Below are 23030 nucleotides of genomic sequence, written 5' to 3'. Positions count from 1 at the left end.
TCCTGGTTCTCCCTCCATGTCACAACGCGCCCCCCCCCCCTCGCAGTAAAGGTATCCGATGCACAAAGAGGCCATTCCCCTCACAAGGGAAAAAAAGGCATAACATGATGTCACCAGGGTAGACTCGCTCTCTCTGGCGCCCCGACCTCATACGTGCCGGATATGGATACCTGCTGCAACCCTTGAGTTACCTTGTTTGCCTGACTATCTCACGCAATGAGGCAAGCCTGTTTATTATTTATTACAGAGTGGACCTCCCTCTGCAAGTGTTAGTTATTGCTTGTAGCAATAAACGTTGTTAAGAGTTGACAATGCTGGTTGCCTTATTTGCCTGAACCCAACGTAGGTGACATGCGCTAGGGGTTGGGGAGTACCATGGAAGAACTGTGTGTGGCTAGATCCGAAGCTTGCCTTCAGCCCTAGTCACACACAGAGTGTACTTCCCAAAAACTTCCCCACACCATGGCTCCAATTTCGCAATTACGTGTGCCCATAATTAGAATGATATTAACACATTAGGTAACTAGTGAAAATATAAATCTTTTTCTTGCTGCTAATAACTGCCTAGCCGTGTGGCCAATCTAAGAAAGCGGCAGGGCACTAAGTATGTCAGTTTCCTGATACCTTATATATCATGAAAACATTCTGTGCATGTTGAATCATGATCAATTCCCTGTTGTGCTACCAATGCTGATCAAAGAAATTGTGGTGACCTTTAAGTTGTCATTGATTAATTAACTACCACTCCTACTTCACCATCTCCATTTGCAAAAAGCATTGTGTATTCTAAAGGATGTAATAAGTCCAGCTTTTTTTTTTTTTCTTTTTTGTCATTCGCACACTCCTTTTGCATTTCTTACTTTTCTAAGAGAGGAAAACATAAGACATTTGGTTTGATGCCCAAAGCCCCATTAAAATTTGATTAAATGAGTTGTTTCTGTGTTTTCACAACGAAACTCATAAATCTCCATGCACTGTTGTTTTTCGGGCTTGTACACCAACACACAGCCATTACACCATTACACCATTACCATTACACAGCGGACATTTTTCCAACGTCTTCTTGATGCAAGCTTCTGGAAACTTGCAGTGCCACAATGATGCTAAGTTATTCTCACAGCAATCAGGCACTCAAAATGCAGTTTCACTTGAGGAACTAAACGGGATTTGCTATGGCAAAACCTACAGGAAGTGCTCAACAATTACTGTCACAAAACAGCATTTCCAAATAACAACCAATTTTAAGCATAATTTGTAGCCACTTAAAAATTTTACACACCTTCATTTCAAGTTCAGCGCTTAGAATCTCACTGGTACAACCAGGACACAACTTATTAAAGGGACACTAAAGGCAAATAAATAAGTCTACATGGACTGTTTAAATACCATTCCAGAAACCTCGCAACGCGTGTTTCTTGCCACGAAAATACATAGTTTACGAGAAAATTGCATCTAAAGGGAGCGAATACCTTTTTCGAAATTCAAGTCTCCCTCTACCCAACCGGTGGAGTGGTGATGTCGCATACGCCATCACCACTCTTTGCTGCCGTCGGTGAATAAAACAGCGCCCGACAGACGGCGGCACTGAGCCAAGACAGAGCGGTGGGTTCGCCGCTGCAGCAGCTTTTTTGTAAAGTGGCGTAGACCGTTCAGGCATCCCGCGACATAACCTGGAAGTTGAAATCTCTGCTACTTGTGGTTTGTGAGCCAGCAAAACTCGCGCAGCACTACGCGATAACTAAACTGCTGAAATGCGAAAACGTGGGCTGCGCAGAGTCGAGCAAAAATGAAACCTTTTGACCACCCTCGTGGTTGTCAAGGCTAATTTCAACGAGTTCTTTTTTCTAAAAATGAAATAGAACTGAATAAGTAGCATTTTATTTCATCTTTTAATACAATGCAATGTTATATTTTGCGATTAGTGGTTGAGTAGTAGTGACAGAATTTAAGTGACGAGTGCCTTCATCATCAGTCATGTGCTTGAATTTCCTGGGGGAGTCTTTAATCATGTCCTGCATTTACCTCGGTTTCTTTATTATTAAGGCCCAGTTTGCAATAATATTGACGCCTTAGAGATTCTCGAGCATTAATCTATCATTTAAGCTTGAGTTAATATTTGCCTTTAGTGTCCCTTTAAAATTGAAAACTCGGTTTGAGCATATGGCCTCTGGCGGTAAGCGTTGCAACTTCCACAGCATGACTCACCTGCACTTGCCCTAGTACTAAGACGGTTGCTCTGGTTGTTGCTGTGCCGGGAGAGGGCTCTCCGAGCAGTCTTGCCACCTGCAACGGAAATGAAAAAAGTAAATAATTCCATAAAATTCTGAGAAAGTCCCCTGCCACCTCCCCCCCTTTCTTGGTGAAAGATAATCCAAGAACACCAGCAGAGGGGAAGCAGGGCCCTTTCACGGTCACGGACCGAAATTCAAGGATTGTCAGCACCGGATCCGGTGGCCAGCGAGCTAGGCCTGTACCGTCTCCCAATAGTCGCAGGCTCACCCAGCTTGCTCGTTTGCTTCCGTCGGCATCGCTAAATCAAATGTATTGCAATTTGAGGGCAACATACTTATGTACACGTTGTGCTGAACAACATAGGTGCTTTATTATGAGTTGCATGCGGTTGTATCGCAAGCGCCACCGGTCTCCGATTTGACGGCCTAGTGAGCTAAGCCTGCCAGCTCCTAGTCATCGGCATCTATCAACGGAGCTAACACTGCCAACGTGACCATGTGGAAGCAAATCTACATTGCTCGCATAGTCATGTTTATATTGGCACCTTTTATTTAAAATGAAAGACCTGTGTAAACACATTTGTTTCCATTGTATTTGCAACGTCATTCCGAGCATACATGCAGGAACGCCAGTTCTGGGCGGAGCTACGTGCCGCTCGCCCATTCATACCATGTGTCTCGAATAGTTGTATGCAGCAAGTCGGACACCGACTTCGCACGTTTAACCAAAATGGCAACTGACGAAGGCTATGGCTATGCAGATACCTGGCTACGGGGAACTGTCGGGCCTCGGTAGAAATGCGGCTAAACACTCAATTTCTTAAATTGTGTCATTTCACGTAATTTAATATGCAATTTCATAAAAAGTTGAGAAAGAAACTGTAGCCAAGCGGCCCGGTGAAAATGCACAAAGCAGTGAACAGGGTGAAGAGAGGTAGGGGGTGCCAATTTAAGATCACTCGAATGTGGAGGTGGGGGCGCTTGCACGAGTATGCGTGCTTACTCAGAATTTTACGGTAATTACCGTATTTACTGAAATCTAACATGTATTTTTTTCCAGATAAAACAGGTTCAAAAGTTGCATGCGCATTAGAATCAAGTACAGTAAAACCTCGTTAATTCGGCCCCCGTTAATTCAGAAATTCTGTTAATTTGGACACGCCATTTGGTCCCGTCAAACATATACATAACCCTATGGCACGAAACTCCCGTTAATTCGGACATATCTGATCATACTTCAGTTAATTCGGAAAGTTTGCGAAGCTCAGAGGCACGCGAGGCATATAGAATCGGGTGGCACTAGGGGGTGTTCAAATCGCACTGCCAGTGATGGCGTCTCCAATTAGCATGCGCCGATCTCAAAGGCCATGCTTGCATATGCTGGGAGTGCTGCAAGGCCGGAAATACTTCAAGGCCACCATGTTTATTTCATTGCTACATAATAGACAAACCTACATCTCAAAAAACATGGCGGCAATGACGTACTTCTGGCTTCGCAGTCGCTTTTGGCGCTTGGCACTATCTCTGCATCGCTATGGTTATCGGCACGGTAGTTATCGGTCTATGCTAGCAACCCTAATCTATACATACATGCTTTTTCTTTGTATTGCTGTCCGCCATTTCTAACGTTGTCTCTTGCTTGTGCAGTTGTGTAGTTGCAGAGTTGTGCAGTTTTTTTTTCGTTGTCGTTTTTATCGTGTTTATTGGTTTACGTCAGGTGCATGTGCGAGGATGGAGGAACTTTTTTTTTGTGTGTGTGTTAAATTTTGTTTGCGCTCTTCTTTTTTCCGTTTATACTTTGTTTTTTCTTGACATCGTGTGCGTACTCGTCGCTTCATTGCCGCGCCTAGCCGCGCCATGCAAGCCGCGCCATCAAGTGCTTTCGTGCCACGCCGAAGCGGGTGAAATATGAGGCGAAGGCTTTGGCAACAAACGTAGAAATATTGAAAGCCGTGAAGGCAGGGGCGCCTCGGCAGGTCATAATGAATAAATTCAACGTAAAGAGAAGCACGCTCAGCACATTCATGAAAAATGAAGTGGAGATCTTTCAGGCGTACGACAGCGACAAGTTTGCTGACAACAGGAAGAGACTGCGAACGGCAGTCCGGGGATGCGGATGTTAACCGAAATGCCGAGGAAGATGACAGTCGCTTCGACAGACTTCTGCCTCCGGATGTCCCACTGGACGAATGCACCCACATCGATAGTGACATTGCCATTGCCGGTCGTGTCAGCAACGACGAAATACTGGATTTACTAGGTGACGAAGAGCCCGACTCTAATAGCGAAAATGCACCCGTCATGGTTGCGTGTGAAGTGCCGTGTCGCACTGGTAAAGAGGCCGATGACGCCCTTAAAGTTTTGGAGGACATCTGTGTCGTTTTTCCCGACAGTCTGTGCGGACTGCAACACCTACAAGAACTCCGAAAAATTTTACTTTCTGTGCAAATTTCTCGCGTGCAACAAGCAACAATAACCAGTTATTTCATGAAGTAAAAGTATGTTGATGATTTTGGAATTTCTTGAGTTATTATTGTCGAAACCTTGTTAATTCGACATTTGGCAAATTCGGACATTTTCTCTGGTCCCATGAAATCCGAATTAATGGGGTTTTACTGTATGACCCTAAATCTGCATTACCACAGGTTTATTTACCCTTGGAATGACTTCGCAAATAAAGTGAAAACAAACGTGTTTACACGCCCATCCCCGAGGTGCAGCGGTGTACCCAGCAACCCCGTGCTGAACTGAACATAGTGCAAGGCAAGCTGCCGTCATGGTGACACCCTTGAACCGTGCAGTGAGTGAGAGGAGCCCGGCACACCATGACTGGAACCACCTGCACCTTTTCGTTTGTGGTGCTGTACACCTTTTCTCAATCGAACAGGCCCCATGTTTCCATTGGAATTTCAAAATGGCTGCCTCATACAAGCTTCGAGCCTAGCTGCCGTAGGTTCAAGCCTACCTGCGGTAGCTTCCGCTATGTGCTGTAATATGTGTGCTTAGGTTAGTCCACCGTCTGTCCTCCCATTTTCTGTGTTTGCTCTATCAGCATAGAAGTGCCAACTACAAAGACACACCGAGTTCATCATAATGGCGCAATTAAAAGTTAGTTAATTCAGGTTTAATGGCGCAAAAGCGACTAAAGCCATGCTGCGCCAGCCACAATTAAAAGGAAAGTGATCACGTGTGTGGAGACGGGCAGAAATAGGGCTGCATCACGGGCGTTCTGAATTCTCCAAACCTGTGTGCAAGACTCAGACAAAAACAAAAGGAGAGCCGTTCTACCCTGGTGGCTGCTGCGTATGGTGTGGCTGCGCGGCCCCTATCTTGAAAGCGATCTGTGGTGGGAACAGAGTCTACAAGCCTAGAGATGCTGTGCGGTGCTCTCGTCGCTTAGTTCATGTTGAAGCAAGAGGCAGCACAAAGGTCAATTCGCTTGCTCCTGCTATCGCACTTCCTCACTCCAGCGTTTTGATAGCGAGTTTCCATGGTCATCGAGTGAGAAGTGTTCATGTTTGCTTGTGCACACGTGACACCATACTTGTTAATTTAGTTAGTGAACAAATGTTTGCAAGTTTTTACGGCCAATAAAGCTACTATCCTTACTTCATACAGCTGTCTACTAATTTGTTATTGCAACTGATGCTTCGCCTTTCGAGCAAAACTGTTACTTTTTTTTATTCATTGCAACTTTAGAGCATCAGGAGTAAATGTGTTTTTCCTAATAAGAGAAAGTTGTATTTCTGTGCGAAAGAATGAGGTGTGTGGTACTGTAAAGGACTTTTCTTTTTTAGGTTACAGAAAACGGGTGCGCATTAAAATTGAGGGTGTTTTAGAATCAAGTAAATATGGTAAGCCAGCTCTGGTACTATTCAATATTGCAGCCACCACAGAATAGCTCCATTACTGAGTGACAATCTTCAATGATAACTCAAGATGTAAACAGGCGGGTACCAGTTATTCAATTGCATTAGTACTGTAGCAGGCAACCAGAGCAGAAAGGGCACAAACCAAAAGAACAGTGAAAAAGACTTCGAATTAGTATAGTTAAACCTTGGTATAACGAAGTTGATGAAATCGTTGACTTGCTTCGTTAAACCAAATTCAAATTGAGCTTTATACAAATAAGTGCAGTCACCGATGGATTTTTCTTACATGGTAGGGGCCGCAAAATTTTCCGAATTATCGGGCAATCAGAAAAAGCAAATATGGATTAAAAAAAATTTATTTTGTTGTATTTGAGAGACGGCGACAGAAGATACAATTTCATGCCATGTCAAGAATATCTTCACGTTGGCAGTACAATGCGAAGCCAGCCATGCTTTCGCACCCACTCTGCCTCGTGGCTGCTGGTGTCGCCTGTGGTGGGACGACGCTATCATGTAAAGGCTGGCAGCAGCGAGTGAATGCTTCGTCTGCTCCTTGCTTCAACACGTCTCCAATATGCGAGATTATGCAACCTCCAGAACAAAATGTATGGAAAGACAAAATAAAATTTTTAGCTTTTATGTGCCAGAACTAAGATATAATTACGTAACCTGTAGTAGCGGATTCCAGATTAATTGTGACCGCTTGGGGTCCTTTAACGTGCACCTAAATCCATGATACACGGGCGTTCTTGCATTCTGCCTCCATCGAAATGCATAGCGTGTCAACCAAGCTGGCATTTACAAATTCCTGAGTTTTACATGTTTTCCCTGAGTGCCCTTGCAAGATTCCTTGAGTGACACAGAACTCTGTTTTATGTCAAGACAGGCTGACACCACGTTGCCCGATGTTGTCACTCTCTAGTAAGCATGTTAAAAAAAAAAAAAACAAATTAAATCAGTTTTGATAGTGAAGATTAGTGTTTATTTTATTTTTTAAAGAAAGGAACAGAAGGAAGGCATTAGTAAAATGCAGAGCAAATAAAATATCTTTAAAAAAGTGGTAAAGCCCATTGCAAGTACGAAAAAAATCGTAAAGCCTATTGCTTATCGAGTCAAACATTTTCAAATAAAAATAAAAAGAGATGCATACAGAAGCAAATATTTTCGAATATGAGCCATTTCTATTAACTGACAGCAAGCTCCTTGGTATGAGGACCGAACTTTGTCACAAGCGCTATTTTCTCTCGGCAGCTGGAAAGTCAACCTCAACTGTCCTGACATACTCTCAGCTCATGCACAATGCCTCAGTGTTGCGTTTCACCGCTTTAAAGAGTTTATTTTGGTTTGGATGAGGGACACCTGCATCTCGGTGTCAGCCAACACTTTGTTTTTTGAGCTCAAGTTCCTTCAAAGAAGCAGCGGCAGACTTGCTCTCCCATTCATTCCTCAATGCGGCAGTCCTTTTTGTTCTTGTCCTCTTCCCGGCGCACATTTGCCCCATGGACCATTTGAAGCATCTTCTTGGTCAGTTGTACAGTCAACGTCCAAAAAATTGGGCAGTCCGAAAAAATGAATGCATGTCTTTTACTGCCCTTAAGGGCTCAAATCGCCACAGGCACGTCTAAAGGTGACAGGAGACGGCGGGTGTACGCGTGTATAATTAAGGAATATGTACTGTGTCCCGTGACAATTGCACCTTTCCACACTCGTTAAGCTTCACAGCAATACTTCGCGTACGCTTCACCGCGTAACATTACTGTATTGAGGCGAAGCTGACTTTCGTGAACTGGCATTATGACGCGCTGTACTTTTCCGAGCTTTGAAGCCAATCACAAGGATTACAAAGGTGGAATCAGTGCGATTGCTGAGTGGCGAATTTTCGCAATGAAAAACACGGCACCAAACGGCAAGAAGCTTAAAGGAAAGCTGAAGGGTTTTCCAGAAAAAATGAGTAAAGAGCTGTACGAAATGGTTACAACTCTCCGAATTTGAATATCACATTGAAATTGAATGAAAGAAAGCGCAAACAAATTTTATTTCAACTAAAACTGCAGCAGCAGACTCTGGGCAGCTCGCGTGCCCCGTTTCCGCCTGTGATTGGTCGGGCGACTCGTGACGTCAACAATGGTGTTTGTCCAAACCGACCGCTGCCGCTACACATGAAGCACGGTGCAAGGTGGTTTGGCGCTGTTGTTTTGCTGAGACGGTTATGGTAAATTTCGAGAGCTTGTGTTTCTCTCGAGGAGTTCAGCCTTGCTTCCTACATGTACGAGCTGATTGCGAGGAGCCGGCCTCTCCAAAAAGCAAAAGATGCTGATAGCAAGCAGTGCGTTCTACAAGAATGAAAGAGAAGTGTTAGCATCTCTCCTCGTGTTAGAAATGTTCTTTGGTGAGTATGTTTCTTGCAAAGCTGCATTCAGCGATCCAGTGAGTTTGCTTCCGGGCAAACAAATTTACTGATATGTTCCTGGATGCCTCCTCATCGAACGTAAGCAGGAATGCGATCATCGGCATTTGTGCGCTGCCCGAAAGCTGTTGGCAATCTACACAGACTGTTTACATGCGGGATAAGTTTTCCGGCTCTTGTAGCATATGTAGTGACCTTCATCAGCGCGCCATCCGCACGCTGCTCGTAACCGAAGCCATAAAGGCGGCGAATTTCGTCGGCTACGTGAGACAGCCGGTTTCTCTCTGTGCGAGAGAAGGGGGAGCACAGCGTCCTGGCGTGCACCGGCTTTCAAACACATGCAAACTTTACACTTGCACTGCGTTATGGTAGCTGCATGTAGGCTGTTTCACAACACACGTTCACATAGAAAATTAACAGTGGTTTGCGATGAAACCTGCATCAAGGGTGGGAGATAAACATGCACCTTCCAATCAGTGTGCTAACACAGGGTGTCTACCAAGTTGACATTTCCAAATTCCCTGAGTTTTCCAGGTTTTCCCTGAGCATCTTTGCGAAATTCCCTGAATGAGACAGAACTTTGTTTTATGTCAAGGCAGGCTGACACCATGTTGCTCAGTGCTGTCACTCTCTAGTAAGCATGTTGAAACAAAACAATGTCTAAATCCAGTTTGAATAGTAAGGAGTAATATCTATCTTACTTAAAAAGAAAACAGAGGGCATAACGAAAAAAATGGCAAAACCCATTCCAAATTGTGTCGAACATTTTCAAATATGAATGAAAACGAGATGCATACATAAGTAAATATTTTTGAATATGAGCTATTTCTATCAACTGATAGCAAGCTTATCGGTATGAGGCCTGAACTTTGTCACGACTAAGATTCTCTCTCTGCAGCTGGAAATTCAACCTCAACTGTCGTGACATACTCTCAGCCCGTACACAACATCTCATTTTTGGGTTTCAGTGCTTTAAAGAGTTTATTTTGGTTTCAATGAGGGACACCTACATCTCGGTGTCAGCCAACACTTTGTTTTTTGAGCTCAAGCTCCTTCAAAGAGGTGGCCGCACGCTTCCTTTCCCGTTAATTCCTCGGTGCGTCGGTCCTTTCTGTTTTCATCTTCCTTCTGCCACGCGTTCACCCCATGAATCATTTAAAGTATCGTCTTGGTCAGTTGTACAGTCAACGTCCGATTTTTCGGACTCCCTAGGGGCCGCAAGAACATCCGAAAAATCTGGCAGTCCGAAAGAAATGAATGCATGTCTTTAACTGCCCTTAAGGGCTAAAATTGCCACAGGCACGTCCGAAAAAGCTCTTAAGGCCTGCCAGTACACTCATTAGGCATATCGGTGCTCATACTGTGACAGGAGATGGGGTGCACGCGTGTATAGTTAAGGAATACATACTGTGTCCCTTGACAATTGCCCCTTCCCACGCTTGTTATCCTTCACCGCGCAACACTGCTGTACTACGGCAAAGCTAACTTTCGGAGATTCATTGCGCAACGCGTTGTGCTCTGCGAGCTTCGAAGCCAATTGCGAGGATTACAAAGGCGGAGTCAGTGCCATTGCTGACAACGGCAAATTCTTTCAATGAAAAACACAGCACCACACGGCAAGAAGCTTAACAGTGAACGTAAAAGCAGCTAGGCCTAACGTTGCTGCGGTGATTCCTCTGTTACTCGTACGCGGCCACCAGTGGATCTACGTGCGAGAGTGCCGGTTCGAGGCGGCGAGATAATCAAAATGGCGGCAGTGGTGGCTTTGATTAATGCCATTTGAGACATGCAGTCAGGGCAATATACATTGACTATATGGAGTATGTGGTGGTGCCGCAAAGTCGTGCTAATTATAGGGCATGTTCGAAAAATCGGGCGTCTGGAAAATCGGTCGTTATCTACTCTGGCAATACCTCATGCCGATGACACGGCGTCAATGGCGATACGTTGCAATTCCTCTGTTACTGGAGCCATCATTAACATGACTTTCGTTCCCTCTCAATAATGTTACAGCTAATTTTCCCTGATAAAAGCACAAATTCCCTGAGAATTCCCGGTTTTCCCAGTTGGCAGACACCCTGTAACACGAAGGAGCTAGCAGTAAATCAAAATCCAGGTTTGGATGAGTTCGTGTATTCATAAGGTCTTCCACGACCAGTTACCATGCGTCCGCCCGCACCCGTCACCGGTCTTTGTGTGTTCGTTGCGCCGACCTTTTCGCGCTCCGTTTAGAAAGCCTGCTAGCAGCAAGTCATACTCTCACTCATTCACGCATTATTGATAAACTCTAGTAGTAATCGTCGTCACGGAAGTGGTTAGAGCACAGCACTGTTGTTCTTGAGCGCTTGAAATTCTTTCGATTCACAACAGCCTCCCAGTTAGCTGAAAGCTTCTTCTCTTGCGGGAAGTAATGGAACATCGGAACATCGTCGCGACCGCTGGTGTTCATGCAACCATAGGCTGCACAGAATGCCGGCATGATCGGCCCACCACTTCAATTGATGCCGCGCATGTCAACTACCACTCTACATGCACACAAAGGAACGCAGGGTCGAGCGAAGCAGATTATGACAGCATGCACACAGAAACAACCACGGTCAGGCATGGTCCTGGAGACTGCGAAGGAATGGAACACCAGAACTGACGTCACTACGCCGCGGTTTCCACTCTTCGCTCGCATTGTCAGCGTCAGCAGCAGTGCGCTGCGCTCGACAAGAGGGGGAGTGACAGCACAATTTTAACCGGCGATTGCATCGCTCCTAAGTGAAAAAGTTCCCCCAAAATTTTACCTGCATGGTTTATAAGGTTCCCACATCCGTACATGAGTGTCTTATTGAATTCTACAGGCTCTTCAGCTTCCTTTCAATAGCGAACGTCAAAGCAGCTTGGCCTAGCGTTGCAGTGGTAGTGGCTACGGCTGCCAGTGGATCTGTGTGCGAGTGCTGGTTCGAGGTGGCGAGATAATCGAAATTGCAGCAGTAGTGGTTATGATTAATGCCATTTCCAACCTGCGGTCATGGCGAAAAGTCCGGAAAATCGGACGGCGAAGGGTTCTTGCATCCGAAATTTCAGACGTTCGTATACATTGACTCTATAGGACATGGTGCTATGATGTGGTGGTGCCACGAAGCCGTCCTAATTATCGGGCATGTCCTAAAGATCAGCTGTCCGGAAAATCAGCCATTGACTGTACACTGGCAACTCCTCCAGCCAACTACACTGTGTCAAGGACAATTTATTACGATTCCTCTGTTACTCGAGCCAGCATTAGCGCAACTTTCGTTCTCTTTCAATAAAATTACAGCTAATTTTCCCTGATATAAGCACAAATTCCCCAAGTTTTCCCTGAGTATTTCCAGACTATTTGAAATCCCTGAGAATTCCTAGTTTTCTCGGTTTTTCCGGTTGGTAGACACCCTGAATGCAGCTGCCGCAGTTGAGATTCGATCCCCCGCCCTCGAGCTTAGCAGCACGACGCCAAAGCCACTACAGTGAAATCTCGGTATAACGAACTTCAGGGGACCGCGGGAAAATGTTCGTTATTCTGAAAGGTCGTTATAGTGAAAGCCCGAAAATTAGCCATAACAATAGCATTTCAGTAACACAAACGTCCTACCTTTGAAACGGTACCTCCTTGAACTCGTTTCTCACACAATGCACACGTGATTGTCAGACAAGGCACATTTATTTGAAATAGTCCTTGATCGTCTTCTGACGGGTGCAGCACAGACTCTGCAGCACGAACGATTCCAGGCCGTCCGCATTCTTATGCACACCTTCGGTCGCTGTGCCGCTTTTGGCTATAAATGTGCGGAGTTTTCGCAAGCAGTCCAACGCATCTGTGGTCGACACGGACTCGTCGCGGTCTTCGGGTGTTGCCGTAACGTCATCGTGCATGCCGTCGCTGCATTCCTCATCTTGAGTCGCCGTGTCCTGGATGCTGTGCAGTATGTCATCAGTGGTAAGCTCCGCTGAGGTCCACGTCGCCTCGTCACACTGGGCATAGTCGTCAAATGTGACTGAAGGATCGACGGCTAGCTGCTCGGCCACCTCGATCCAAAGCTCGCTCGAACTGTCTTCCGCTGCCGGTTCATCGGTTTGTGGTTGGCCATCTGTGATCGTCAGGCTGGCCTTCTTCCAGCAGTTTTGGATGGTGGTGGACGTGACGCTCCACCATGCGCCTGTCAGCATTTCTGCAGCCTGTCGGACGTTGATGGCTGTCGAGTGCTGCAGGCGCAGGTTGATGAGCAGCCACTGAACAAGCCACTTCCGGAAGTGCGACTTCACACTCCTTATTATTCCTTGGTCCAGTGGCCGAAGTACTGATGTGCAGTTCGGCGGCAGATACTCGAGACGCACATTCGTGAGCCGTATGTTGACAATGTGCGCCGAGCAATTGTTCACAATCATCAAAATGTGCCGCCCCTCCTTCATCTTCTCGTTTACCATCAGCAGCCACTCGGAAAAGAGCTCGCGGGTCATCCAGGCACGCTGATTTGCCCTATACTGGCACGGCAGCGACACTACATTTTTCATGCAGCGCGGCTTCGAAAACCTCCTGATCACCAGAGGCTTCAACTTTTCAGTGCCATCTGCATTGCAGCAATACAGCACGGTGACGCGAAGCTTCGACTTTTTGCCGCCTCTGCACTGTTCTTTAAAATGCATTGTCTTGTCCGGCAGCAGCTGATAAAAGCAGGCCGTCTCATCTGCATTAAAAACATGAGCTGCTGCGTAAGACTTGATCATTTCGTGGAAGCTTTCCTCCCTCCATGTGGCTGCTGCTGCTTCATCTGCTGCCTTCTCCTCGCCAGACACAGACTGCCAGGGTACGCTGTTTCGTTGGCGAAAACGGTGGAGCCAGCCAGAAGACGCTTTGAAGCCGGTGACCTCAAGAATTGCAGCGAACTGCCGCACCTTCTCCTGCAGCATTGGGCCTGACACGGGCACATTCTGTGCTCTCACGTCTTTAAACCAAGTCAGCACTGCTGCATCAATATTCTGGGAATCGCCGAGCCGCAGTCGCTTCCTTGATGGAGTAAGTTGAGATTCTTGCTGGTGCTTAAAGGTTTTTCTCTTTATCTTTCAGAATCGTGGCAATCGTCGACCGCGCCACTCCACGTTCTTTAGCCACGACTGATTGTTTCTTCCCGTCTTCTATCTCGCGAAGAATGTCTACTTTCTCGCTCAAAGAAAACTACTTTCGCTTCTTCACCGTGGTTAGAGTTGTTGAGCTCATGGCAACGCGAACGCTGGCATGCACTTCTAACACAATAATATAACCAGAAGAAAAACAAGATGGACAGGCCTGATACGGGTGACAGCACGCGAACAACTGAGAAAACAAGCAAGAAAAATGTGATGCGTCGTCGCCTCTACAACAGGAAAAAAAAAGAAGGCCCACTTCAGCGTTAATTACTACTTTTTTTCCTTCTGCCGCACCTTCTCAGGTTTTACGAGCCCATGCTCCCCGCCTCTCCACTCACAAAAACTGGTGCGTCGTTGCCTCCGCAATGGAGAGAAAAAAAAAAAAAAAAAAAAAAGTCCCCGCCCGCATCTTTCTCCTCCCGCGCCATCTCAGGTTTTTTGCGGGAAGCAAGTTGCAAGGCGCCCACTCTTCACGCTGCGTCGTCTGCTAGCTTAGAGCTCCGACCGCCGTGACGGATACACTGAAATCTAAGAATCCTCACATTTCGAGATATGAGTTCGTAGTACTGAGGTGTTAAGCTAACACGGAAATTAAATAACGATCGTTATTCTGAAATGTTCGTTATTCTTAAGTTTGTAGTAGTGAAATATTTTTACATTGAAACTATAACCAGTCGGCATGGGATTTCTTAAAAGTTCGTTAATCTGAAATGTTCGTTAATGTGGTGTTTGTTGTAACAGGGTTTGACTGTACACCACCATGATGATGACATCATGATGACGATGACATGATGCCATGCCATCTCAGCACGGCCACTGTTTACACAAGTATGCAGCTGATGACCTCTAAAACAGGGCGTGTGGGCTGCGTAAGCGCTAGAAAAGGAGACACGCACTAATCAGTCCCCCTTGCGCGCTTGATCACATTTTTGTGAGCTACCACCCTTTCCCCTTGCTTGCGCAAGAAGATGTATTGGAAGATGCCACTGATCAAACCACCATACTTTTCGTTTCTCAATCTCACGTTTTCACTCGCACCCAAAGCATACGTTGCGTGAATGGCGATTATCACACTTGGACTTCATAAGGAACACAACACCGCTCTGCTTTGGTGATTGCTCTGGGTCACGCGCAATTTGAGAGGTACGCTTGCAAGCAGCCTCTCGTAATTCAACCATTTGACCATCTGTGTCTGCAGAAGTTTTCATTTATTGTCTCGGCATTCCTTTGTAGCAACAGTGGAATTTCGTTATATTGGAATTGTGCATAAGCACGCTTCACTCTATTAAGGTTCTAATACATGGTGTTATATGGAGAAGAAGTTATAAAAAGCTAAATACTTCATTACATCAATAACTTTGTTATATTGAGGTTTAATTGTAGTATGTAGCACTGCTGCAGTTTAGTGACTTTTCTGCATGTGGATACTGCTCTTTGCACACTCACTGCCTGCTACACTTCATGAATACTTTCAGGGCTGCTATAATATGCCCTGAATTAATTTACTGTGGGCAGAAATTTCGTGGACGATGCTACCATGCCACAGGTTTCTCTGATGCAGCAAATCAGCTAGATCATGCGATGCGACGGCGCATAAAGGCTACCTGGCTGGTGGTGTGCCTGCTGTGGCTGCAGCTGTGGCTTGTGCTGGGGTGACTTGACCTGCTGCTTCCAGCGGTTGAGGCGATTGTCTGTCTCTCGGAAACTGTACGCCAATCGGGTTTCCATCAGGCTTGGTTGCCGGCCCTTCTTGGTGGTGAACGCTCCAGTTCCTCGCCTACGCAGAGGATGCACCATGGCATCACCGCAAGTCACCACTGCCACAATTAAACATGGTTGGGCAGCTTCACATGAAACAGCCCCCATCCGCAGCAAACCTATATTCCTCCAGTGAAAAGCATACATAGAAGCTACCCTCCAGAATCCCGTTTCCACATAACATGCACACAACCTTTACAATAGAGAGTGGTGGGAACGCTACACTATCCTGTATTCCCTGCCAGTTGTCGTCCTCGCACGAGTATTGCATCTTCTATTTGGCTTTCCTGCATGACTTACATGCTCAGTGAAGACCCGGTGTCATAGTTATGAAGCTATGATGAGAAATTGCCCAAGCACTCTGCTGCTAACATATGACGGTGTGGACAGCTCGGGCACAAGATGAAGTTGTGTCCTCCTCAGCCATGAGACATTCAACCACGCGATCATAGGTATGCTTTGAAATCAAGAGTTTGACGGAAGCCTGTCCAGTCAGGAGGAGACATTGTAAGTAGTAGAAACTTGGACGCCAACAATAAAAATTAGAAATAAAAAGACGTGTCAGCTCCCACACAAGAGCCTTGTTCACAATGAGGATGAACGAGAAGAAAATCTGGCTATGTACATTTCAAGATGTGATGTAAATACCATGCATACACATGGGGAAAGTTGCCGTCGTTGCGATTGAGTGTGAGCTCAGTTATCTGAATGATCAATGATGTTAATATATGGTGTTTAATGGCGCAAGGGCCAAGTATGGCCAAAGAGCGCCATGCCAAAAGGTAATTTTAACAATGTATTGTGAATGCAGTGGACAGTGGATTCATCATGGTAAATGTGACATGGCTGTAAAAAGGCCTAAGAACTGTCGCTGTAAATGGCGTAAAATAAATAGGTACTAAAATGATGACACTGTTTAGGGCATGGATGATGGCAATTGGGTTTCGTTAAAAACATGATGGAACAAGACAACACATAACAGTGACAGTAGAACCTTAAGAGAGCCCTTTTAATAAAAGGGCTGTTTGTCGTATGCTAAAAATGACCTGTCCAAATGATTTTAAGGGTACCTGTTTCCGATAAAAACTGTAACACCAATTTCAGGTTAAAAAGCGGTTCATCACTAAGAAAAAATGTAGGGTAAAGAGGTGTATTTTCACGATATGCAGAAGGGAAATACTTTTTCCTCTCTGTCTCTATTGCAGGGCACTGAATAAGAGCATGGAGTACTGTCAGACTATTGCCGCACTTACCACAAGTCGGGGGATCGCGTCCAGTCAAGAGATAAGAGTGAGTACCGTATGTGTGGCCTATCCTTAATCGGCAAAGAATTACTTCCTTGTAACGTGCTGTTTTCCCACTTATCCAATTCCCCAGCTTTGGTTTTATTATGTGAAGCTTGTTCATTACCTGCGTATCCCACTTGCCTTGCCAATGATTCCTTAATTTACGGCGTACAAAAGGCTTTAGGTCTGTGGCAGGGATGGGAATATTTCCATCTCTGTCGCTAAAAGTTACTGATGTAGCGCTTTTGTCAGCTGCTTCGTTCCCTTTTATACTTTTGTGACCGGGTGCCCAGCATATGACAATCACTTGATTGCACATATATATGGCGCACAATAAGTTATACAGCTCATTCAAAACGGAATTCTTATGTTTTTGTAGACTAATTAGTGCTCTCACGACACTTAATGAGTCTGAAGAGAACAGCCTTAGCGACGTTTGTGAGCCTGATGTGTTTAATAGCCATGAGTATTGGCGGCGAGGAGTTACGGAGTCGCCATCTATCGGAAGCGCCTCGCTGGCGTAGTATGAGGGATCACGTGGCGCGCTCCTCATAGGTTTTGCTGTCAGTGCTCACTGAAAACACCACGCGCGAGCTCTCCCGGACATTTCTGTAAGTACTTTCGAAACGAGAGAAGTTTATTACTGTCTAAATAATAATCTTGGACAAACTGAAAGCACACAATCGTTTACAGACGCTATCTCTTTACCGAATACGTACAGTGAACGCCACTGCGCGCGGTCGCCGCGATGGAGTCTCCCGAACCGGCTTCTTGCGTGAAAGGTAGGTAAACGCTGAGAGCAAACTATGTGAAATATGTTCTTATAATGTTTGTATAACTAAAGGGAGCGTAATAGAATGAAGCCTCAATGCAGCGATCGCACAGATTCGCAGCGACCGACTGCGCGTCTGCATGCTTGTCCACGCACTGTTTCGTTTTCTCCGCGCGCGCGTTTTCGCACCGTGCATTGAGCTTTAGGCCCCAGAATATGAGCATTTGACAGTATACAAGCAACCATTGTTGCGTGGGCGCTATCACAGCTGTTAAAAAATAATTTCATTGTAGAGACTTCGACGCCTACGGGGACTGTGATTTGCCGTCGCGACGATTCATTCTTTTTTTTTTCTTCTAAATTCTTTGACCTTTCAATACTATTTCTCGAGTTACGTCGCACTGTATGTTTATCGGTGTTCTCAGCGTGCAATTATACCATATGCCATATGCCAAACATGACCATATGCCATGCTTTCTTTAAATGCGCTTCTTACCGCTGCCTTTCCACTCCACTGAACTTGCCAGTATCTGTAGGATCGACAAGTTCATAGACCAAACCATCACGACATTAGTCAGGCAGCGGACTCGGGCGAGCGTCTCAGTCCGCGTTTTCAGAACATCGCAGACCGGGCGCCGTAGCAGAAATCTTCCTCGCGTCTGTGCTTGCTGCATACCCGTGTTGTAGCCGATGACTGTTTGCTGGTTTTATGTTTCGCGAGCCAAGCTTCACGCAGCTTCTTGTCCTGCGGCTACGTGTGAATAAGGCTGACACCGGCCTCCGTTACGTGCGTCCGGCCCTGCGGCACCGAGCAGTAGCCTACCATGTTGCGCGCCTTCAAAGGCAGCCACTACCTATTGTAGTGCTTTCAAGCGTTGTAAAGGAGACACTCGAAGCGGGAAAATTTCGCCACTAAATGAGGACCGCAGCGTACGAGAGAATTTAAACTCGTTTTCAGCTCGCTTCGGCGCGCCAGAAGCAGCCGACGCGGCCGACATGTCCACGTGATCCCTCCAAGCACGTCACGCCGACGGTGGCGCCAGCTTTTCCAGTGGTGGAGCTCGAGGCCAATAGCGTGTGCTTCCGCTGTAAAGATGCTTGTGTGTGGGTTTAGTGTCCCAGATATTGAAAATGATGGTCCAAGAGCTGTGTAAGCAACACCATCAGCAGACTTCGAAGCATCCGTGTAAAATTCAGCACAGGAATACTTCTCTTTTAGTTCAAGAAAATGTGATTGTATGTGAGCCTCAGGCGCTTGTTTCGATATTTCTAAGAAAGATATGTCACACTGGATAGTTTGCCACTCCCAAGGCGGTGGGAACCGAGTAGGAGCCATTGGAATATTTTCTAGAAAAGGGACGCCTGTTTCTTCTGACAGTGCTTCCACTCGGAGGGACAGAGGAGGCCTTACGGCTGGGCGGTTACGGAATAGCCTTGCAGTGGACAAGTCGCTAATTGCAAAATGACATGGATGCTGACTATCTGATTTAACTTTCAAAGCGTAAGAGAAAGATAAATATGCTCTTTGTAGATGAAGAGACCATTCGTTGGATTCAACGTAGAGGCTCTCTACAGGACTAGTCCTGAAGGCACCTGTAGCAAGACGGATACCCAAGTGGTGAATCGAATCTAACATCTTCAAGGCACTAGGCGTAGCAGAGCTATACACTATAGCAACATAGTCAAGGCGTGACCTTATCAGACTTTTATACAGGCTCAAAAGGCATCTTCTGTCACTTCCCCAGAATGTACGGGACAAGAGCTTCAGAAGATTCATTGTCTTCATGCACTTCGCCTTCAGATATTTCAAGTGGGCGATAAATGTTAATGTAGTGTTTAATATGAGGCCCAAAAATTTATGTTCATGGCTCACTGGGAGCTGTTGTCGATTAAGGTAATATACCTCTCTTGTTCGAGAAGAGAACACACATGCTTTTTTGCGGGTTTAATTTAAACCCGCTCTCGTCAGCCCACATTAACAATTTGTTTAGCCCAAGCTGTACATGTCACTCACAGATGGAAAGACTACATGATTTAAAACCTATTTGTACGTCATCTACATACACAGAATAAAACATTGTACGTGGTATGATAGTATAAAGTGAGTTCATTTTATAATGAATAGAGTGCAGCTAAGCACGCCACCTTGTGGTACACCTGTTTCCTGTGTAAATAGACGAGATAGCACATTACCAACTCTGACGCGGAACGTGCGGTTAGACAGGTAACTTTGGATGACATTCAGTAAATTACCTCGGACTCCCATTTCGGCCAGGTCACGGAGAATTCTGAACTGCCACGTGGTGTCGTAAGCCTTCTCCATGTCAATAAATACTGACAAAAAGAACTGCTCATGCACAAAAGCATCGCGAATATTCGTCTCGATGCGGACAAGGTGATCAGTTGTGGATCTACCTTCCCTGAAACCACACTGTAGGGGATCTAATAGTTTGTTACTTTCAAGAAAATGAAGGAGACGCCGGTGAACCATTTTTTCAAAGAGTTTACATAGGCAACTTGTCAACGCTATAGGCCTATAGCTGTTGACTGAAGTTGGGTCCTTGCCGTCTTTTAGTATTGGAATAATTATTGCTTCCTTCCAGGCAGATGGAATGTAGCTGGCAGAGAACACAGAGTTAAAGAGGGACAGTAGTGTTTTGTGGGTTTCAGGGTGTAGGTGTTTGATCATTATATACAATATTCTGTCACTTCCTGGAGCGGATTTGTTACAGCCATTGAGCGCAGCCTGAAATTCTGCCATGCTAAATGGGCAGTTGTAAGGTTGGTTGCTATTTCCTTTCCGACCCAGAGGCAGTCGTTCCACTTGTTGCCGGTATCTCAGAAATGTATCTGAATAGTGGGATGAGCTAGAAATCCTTTCAAAATGTACCCCTAGAGAGTCGGCTTGGTCAATGAGTGTGTCTCCTTGTGTATTTACCAATGGTAGAGGATGAGTTTCACGGCCTTTTATTTTGTTTACCCTGTTCCAGGCTTTTCTTTTGCCTGTATAAGAATTAATACTAGAGATGTATTTTTGCCAGCTTTCCCTTTTGGCATGACGGCGCATTCTTCTACCTTCTGATTTTATTTTCTTGAAGCTGATCAAGTTCTCGGTAGTTGGGCAGTCGCGAAGGCGACTCCAAGCCTTATTTTAATTTTTGCGGGCTTCCTTACACTGCTCATTCCACCAAGGAATACGCCGTTTAGAGGGTGATCCATTCGTTTGAGGGATACATATTGATGCAGCATCAGTTATAAATGCCGTCAAATATGATACTCTATCATCGATTGAGAGAGTACAGATGTCATCCCAGGTCAAATGTGACAGCTCTCTGTATCATTCCCAGTCAGCACAGTCGACCTTCCAACGTGGCAGATGTGAGGAACACTTATCGCCTTTTGTTAACTTTAAGACAATTGGAAAATGGTCACTCCCATATGGATTTTTGATCACGTCCCGCTCAAGGTATGGAACTAGTGCACTTGATGTTATACTTAAGTCAATGGATGAGAATGTTTTGTTCGCCATGCTGTAGAATGTGGGCTCTTTCTTGTTTAGTAAGCATGCATTGGAGGATAAAAGGAACTTTTCTAATAAGCACCCTCTCGCATCACAACGAGAATCTCCCCAGAGGGTGTTATGTGCGTTTAAATCACCTACTACAATGTAAGGTTCGGGGAGTTCTGCGATAAAGCTCTGGAATTCTATTGTGGAAAGTTGATGGCATGGGGGGTTGTACAGAGAGCTAACCGTGACTAACTTATCAAATAGCACGGCTCTGATTGCCACTGCCTCAAGGGGTGTTTGCAGATGTAAATGTTGGCAGGCGATACCTTTATCAACTATAATAGCAACACCGCCTGACGAGACGAGAGCGTCACTGCGATCTTTGCGATAAATGGCATATTGTTTGAGAAAGTTAGTATGTGAAGGATTGAGGTGTGTCTCTTGCACACACAACACCCTTGAGTTGAACTTGCGAAGGAGTTCCTTAACATCATCAAGATTGTGTATTAAACCTCTCACATTCCAATGCATTATCTGTGTGTCCATATTGGAACTGTTTTGAGGTGTGTGTCAAGAGATCAATCAGGTTGGCTCAAGAGACCTTTGAAGGGCCCTTGATGCGGAGTATTTCCTTTTTGTTGGCGCGCTCCAGGGAGCAACGCCGTTCTTTTGGCGTCTGAGATGCCGGAGAAGTTTTTGTTACATCCATCGCCTCTTCAGAGGTGCTGGATGACGCCCGCTCAGCGGGCACTCTCAGGAGTTTTTCGGGCCTGTCTGCACGAGCAGTGGCCCTGGGTCCGGCAGGCTCGGCGGTCTGCTGGCCCTTCGTGGTAGGGGGTGGAAGAGCAGTGGCTGCTCCCGCCAGGGGGGGCTGATGGCATAACCGCCGTCACACTCCGTGTGACTTGAGCTGCCACCGAAGGATGTAGCGCTGCCCCCCGGCACGCTCATCGGTGTAGGAAGGACTAGACTGGTTGTGGAGAGCGAAACGTTTACGTGCCTCTGGAAAAGATATGACTTTCAGTTCTATTATTTGTTTCTCCTTTTTCCATGAGGGGCACGATCGCGAGTAGGCGGGGTGATCTCCTTCACAGCTGGCACAGTGTTTTGGTGAAGTGCAGATGTCAGAAGCGTGTTCAGAAGAACTACACTTAGCACAAGTAGCACATCCTCAGCAGGTTTGCGACCCATGACCAAAACGCTGACACTTGAAGCATAGACGCGGATTTGGGATGTATAGTCTAACACAAAGCTTGCAGTAGCCGGTTTCTACTGTTTCAGGCAGGTTGCTGGTTCCGAAAGTAATGATTATGTGTTTGGTCGGTATTTGTTTGTCATCTCGCCTTAATGTTATTCTTTGCACTTTTACTACGTTCTGGTCTTGCCATCCTTCTAGTAGTTCGCTTTCACTCAGTTTGAGAAGGTCATCTTCTGAGACGACCCCGCGCACTGTGTTCATGGATCTGTGTGGGCCCACTGAGACTGGAATTTCCCCAAATGCTACAAGTTCCGAGAGTTTGTCATATTGCGCTTTGTCGCGAAGTTCGAGAAGAAGATCACCACTTCCCATCTTCGTTACTTTATAGCCTGGGCCAATTGCTTCAGTGAGAGATTTCGCTACAACAAATGGTGGCGATCATTCTGACTGTTTTCTTATCGTGCTGACTATGTACAACGTGGTATATTGGAAAAGATTGTTTTGGCTGCATTAAGAAAGTGAATGTTTCGTCGGTGCACCCCCTCTTCAGGGAGCGATCAGGTAGCGGAGGAAAGTTGCTTGCCATATAGCATCGGAAATTTCGGCGGCGATGGTGGCCACCCACCACCAAGCCCAACAAGGGGACGCTACAAGGTTGGAAGAATACCTGCAGACACCAGCCATGCATCGCCGCTATAACCTAATATATATATATACCCAAGACAGGATATATTACACATGGTTAACCCTTGCCGCCAGGAAATACGGAAGTAATAAGAAGTGAAGAGAAGACAGGAAAGATGGAAAAGTGGGAGAGAAAGACGAAGATTGGAGAGGAGGACAGAAAAAG

The 23030-nt window shown here is 45.9% G+C and overlaps 1 protein-coding gene across 3 annotated transcripts in view; it reads right to left on the bottom strand.

Annotated features, from left to right (window-relative positions):
* Positions 1 to 23030, bottom strand: part of LOC142579754 (uncharacterized) — a 46610-nt gene that overhangs the window by 8015 nt on the left and 15565 nt on the right. For all 3 annotated transcript variants that reach the window (XM_075690296.1, XM_075690298.1, XM_075690297.1), the window contains 2 exons: positions 15263 to 15435; positions 2206 to 2283 (listed from right to left, as the gene is read on the bottom strand). In XM_075690296.1, the coding sequence (XP_075546411.1) occupies positions 2206 to 2283; positions 15263 to 15435 (251 nt within the window). The remainder of the gene's footprint in view (positions 1 to 2205; positions 2284 to 15262; positions 15436 to 23030) is intronic.

The sequence above is a fragment of the Dermacentor variabilis genome, chromosome 4, assembly GCF_050947875.1.
Source record: "Dermacentor variabilis isolate Ectoservices chromosome 4, ASM5094787v1, whole genome shotgun sequence".
Classification (NCBI taxonomy): domain Eukaryota; kingdom Metazoa; phylum Arthropoda; class Arachnida; order Ixodida; family Ixodidae; genus Dermacentor; species Dermacentor variabilis.
Note: the sequence above shows the minus strand (reverse complement) of the source record. Positions and strands in the feature narration are given on the sequence as shown.